Source organism: Octodon degus, unplaced genomic scaffold, assembly GCF_000260255.1.
Source record: "Octodon degus isolate 3935 unplaced genomic scaffold, OctDeg1.0 scaffold00031, whole genome shotgun sequence".
NCBI lineage: Eukaryota > Metazoa > Chordata > Mammalia > Rodentia > Octodontidae > Octodon > Octodon degus.
Window position 1 is genome coordinate 7,904,956 of NW_004524607.1, and position 2,943 is coordinate 7,907,898.

Below are 2,943 nucleotides of genomic sequence, written 5' to 3' on the forward strand. Positions count from 1 at the left end.
TTGTTTTTGTCCCTCTTCCTGTCCCCTTTTGAGGAATCATTAGGTTGCATTAAACCTCTTCATTTCCTTCCAAAATATTTGTATCTCTCAGGTCACACCATAAAGCTCATGAGCATAGAGGAATTTTAAAGGATCATTTTGTTGGCAGCCAAAGGGACAGAGGGGACAAGTGCAGGTGTGGGTCCGTGGAGACAACTGCCACCCTGGTGCAGCAAACTGGCTTTCTTTGTACTACTGACATCAATTCTTAACGATGTCAGAAATAAAATAATCATTCTGCTAAGACAAACATCTTCTGCCAGCCCCCACCACTGATGGTACATGCAGAAAACCTAACCAGTCTCCTCTCAATGTAGCCGCATAGCCAAAGCCAAAAATAGAAATGAACTCTTATCAGTGTTTATCGTCCCTATATTATCTCCGTGTGCAGGGAAGCGTCCTTGCGTGCCAAGCGGTCTCGAATCCCTTCCCAGCGAGGTCCCCGCAGCGCCTCACCAGGCGCAGTCCTCGCTCATCTTCTCAGGCAGGGCCGTCTGGCATGTACTCGGAGGGGTGAACACTGCGGGGTCTTTGATGCCCAGCTGCACATCGAAAAAACGCGTGGACAGAACAACACTGAAATTTTGGATGAAGGTTTCCTGGACGGGATAACAGTCCTTGGCTGTATAGACCCCAATCCAAGTCTCATCTAGAAGAGAAAGAAAAGTGACTTCTTAATAGCGACAGGCATTGTGCCTCTAAGTTTTTCTTTTCCTATTTTAAATACACGCAGTGTAAAATGTATCATTTTAATATTTTTAGGTATACAGGTTGAACACATTAAGTACCTTTATAGTGTTGTAGAGTTACGACCATATTCCTCTAGAGAACCTTTTTATGTTCTAAAACTGTCCCATGACATGAGTGCTTGTGCCTTTAAAAGGATCTCAGAATTATGGGGAAGAGCTTCAGGTGAGTTGGACACTCAGAGTACTGGAGAAGATCTGGTCACTGAAATTTTGGAAGTGATGTGGGAGAAGGAAAAAGCAAGACCTGATTCAGATCTGGGCCTCGGCAAAATGCCTTCCCATGTTACAAATGATAGGGTGGTCATAGAAAGTCAAAACCCACAGTTAAGTCCGAAAGAGCCAGCGGGGAAAAAATGTCCATGGGGAACAGAAGGCTGATGCTAATATTCCAACATCATATAATTAGCAAGATGTGTGGGGATCTAACTGGGCTTTCACCTATCTTAGCTTATAATTTCCCTGTCAACTTTCTTCCTTAAGAGACCTAACTTCCCCCAGTTCCCTCCACAGACCAAGGTGCAACACTCAAGTCCTCTGGATCCTTACAGGTTCTTGCCGACTTCCGGTTGGACCACTCCTGGACAGTGATCTGCTCCTGGGGGCCCCCAATTGAGTACTCATCTTCAAAGGTGGAGTTGTCAGGAATATCAAGAGGGTCCCAGGCTATAGTCAAGGGGATCTTCGAACACTGTTTGGTGGCCTGTTCAATCTGGAACATCACTCCATCCTTATAGAGTAAAATGTATTCAAATAATCTGGAAGGGACATCAAAAGAAAATAATTTGGGACCTTTATGTTTTAATCATCATGTATACTACCAGTGTAAAAAGTCCAGAAAGCTTTGACAGAAAATACTTCTATAACTGAAAAAGATTTTCTTGCTAAGAAATTGTTGACTTACTCATAAACAATATTTTCACCAAACAACCAAATAGTAAATAACTAAACTTCAAGGTCAGGGCCGGGGAGATAGCTCAGTAGAATAAGCACTTCCCTGGCAAGTGCAAGGCCCTGAGTGTAATCCCCAGTACCACAAAAATAAATAAATAAATAAATAAATAAATAAACTTCAAGGTTGAGCAAGAATAGAGCTACTGGACAAAGTCTTACCAAATACCTATAATATGGTAGACAGGGCTTAGGATGCAAACACAATGAGAAGAGGGCCCTGAATTCGCCCCTGTCTTGTGATCTTTCCTTGAGCCCCAGGTACATGCAAGGATTTGATTCTCAGTTTGGTTGAGATTTTGTTGCAGCATAACATCAACAAAGTTAGAGAAGTATATTGAATGTAAAGGATAAACCTGGTGAGGATGGGATGGGCGGCACCTCATTGCCTCAACAGCCTCTCATTGGTTAGCCATGAGCTTTGTGGCACACAGCTGCCCAGAACACAGATGCTGTTCATGTTTCCAAGGAGGCCAAGACACCACGCACCAAGTTTGAGGGGCCCCTAGCATCACTGGCTTCCCAAAGCTGACTCTGCCTATAAGCTCTCAGCCTACTCTCCTAACAATCTGTGGGTGGGTGTGGGGGAACTTTGGCTTCTGGCACCCACCCTGCTGGCAAACATGTCACTGCCAATCCAAAACTCAAGGCACTGAGGCCACTGAGCATGATAAGCATGGCAGCCTCGTCTCAAAAAATGGAATTGCCAGCAAGGTACGAGAGTGAGAAAGTTAGCACAGCTTTCCTCAAGCAAATGAAGATGCCCCACAGTGGATGGGGGCAGGGCAGGGCTCCATACAGAGGCCCTGCCCATTCCCCAGAACTGCAAACAACCCTCAAGATGACAACAGAGGAGCTGTGTGTCATGCTCATTCCATTAGAGAAGCATTCCTGGAGGACAAGCACTTGCTAGTCCAAATCCGAGTTTAAAATTTACATTTTAAAGAAAAATATATTACAAACAGTAACACTCTGTATAGCAAAAGAATACAATTGCCAGCATTCAGTTTAGGTTTCTGTGAGTTGTTATTCCATGAACATCACCTCATTTTTACACTCAGATATATCATCATATGGTGAATGAAAGCAAGAGACAGGAAAAGGAATACTGTGGGACAGTCCTGCTTCAAGGTTGTATATGGTGCGATTTTTGGACTTATGTGCAAACATGAGAAGCATAGAATTCTTTATCCTATTGTTAAAATAT

At 43.7% G+C, this 2,943-nt stretch overlaps 1 protein-coding gene across 1 annotated transcript in view; it reads right to left on the reverse strand.

The window, feature by feature from the left end:
- Positions 1-385: 385 nt before the first annotated feature.
- The window catches only part of Epdr1 (ependymin related 1), a 33,022-nt gene continuing 30,464 nt past the window's right edge, over positions 386-2,943 (reverse strand). The window contains exons 2-3 of the mRNA XM_012514378.2: positions 1,335-1,543; positions 386-688 (exon numbers count right to left, since the gene is read on the reverse strand). Of these exons, the coding sequence (XP_012369832.1) occupies positions 492-688; positions 1,335-1,543 (406 nt within the window). The 3' untranslated portion in view covers positions 386-491. The remainder of the gene's footprint in view (positions 689-1,334; positions 1,544-2,943) is intronic.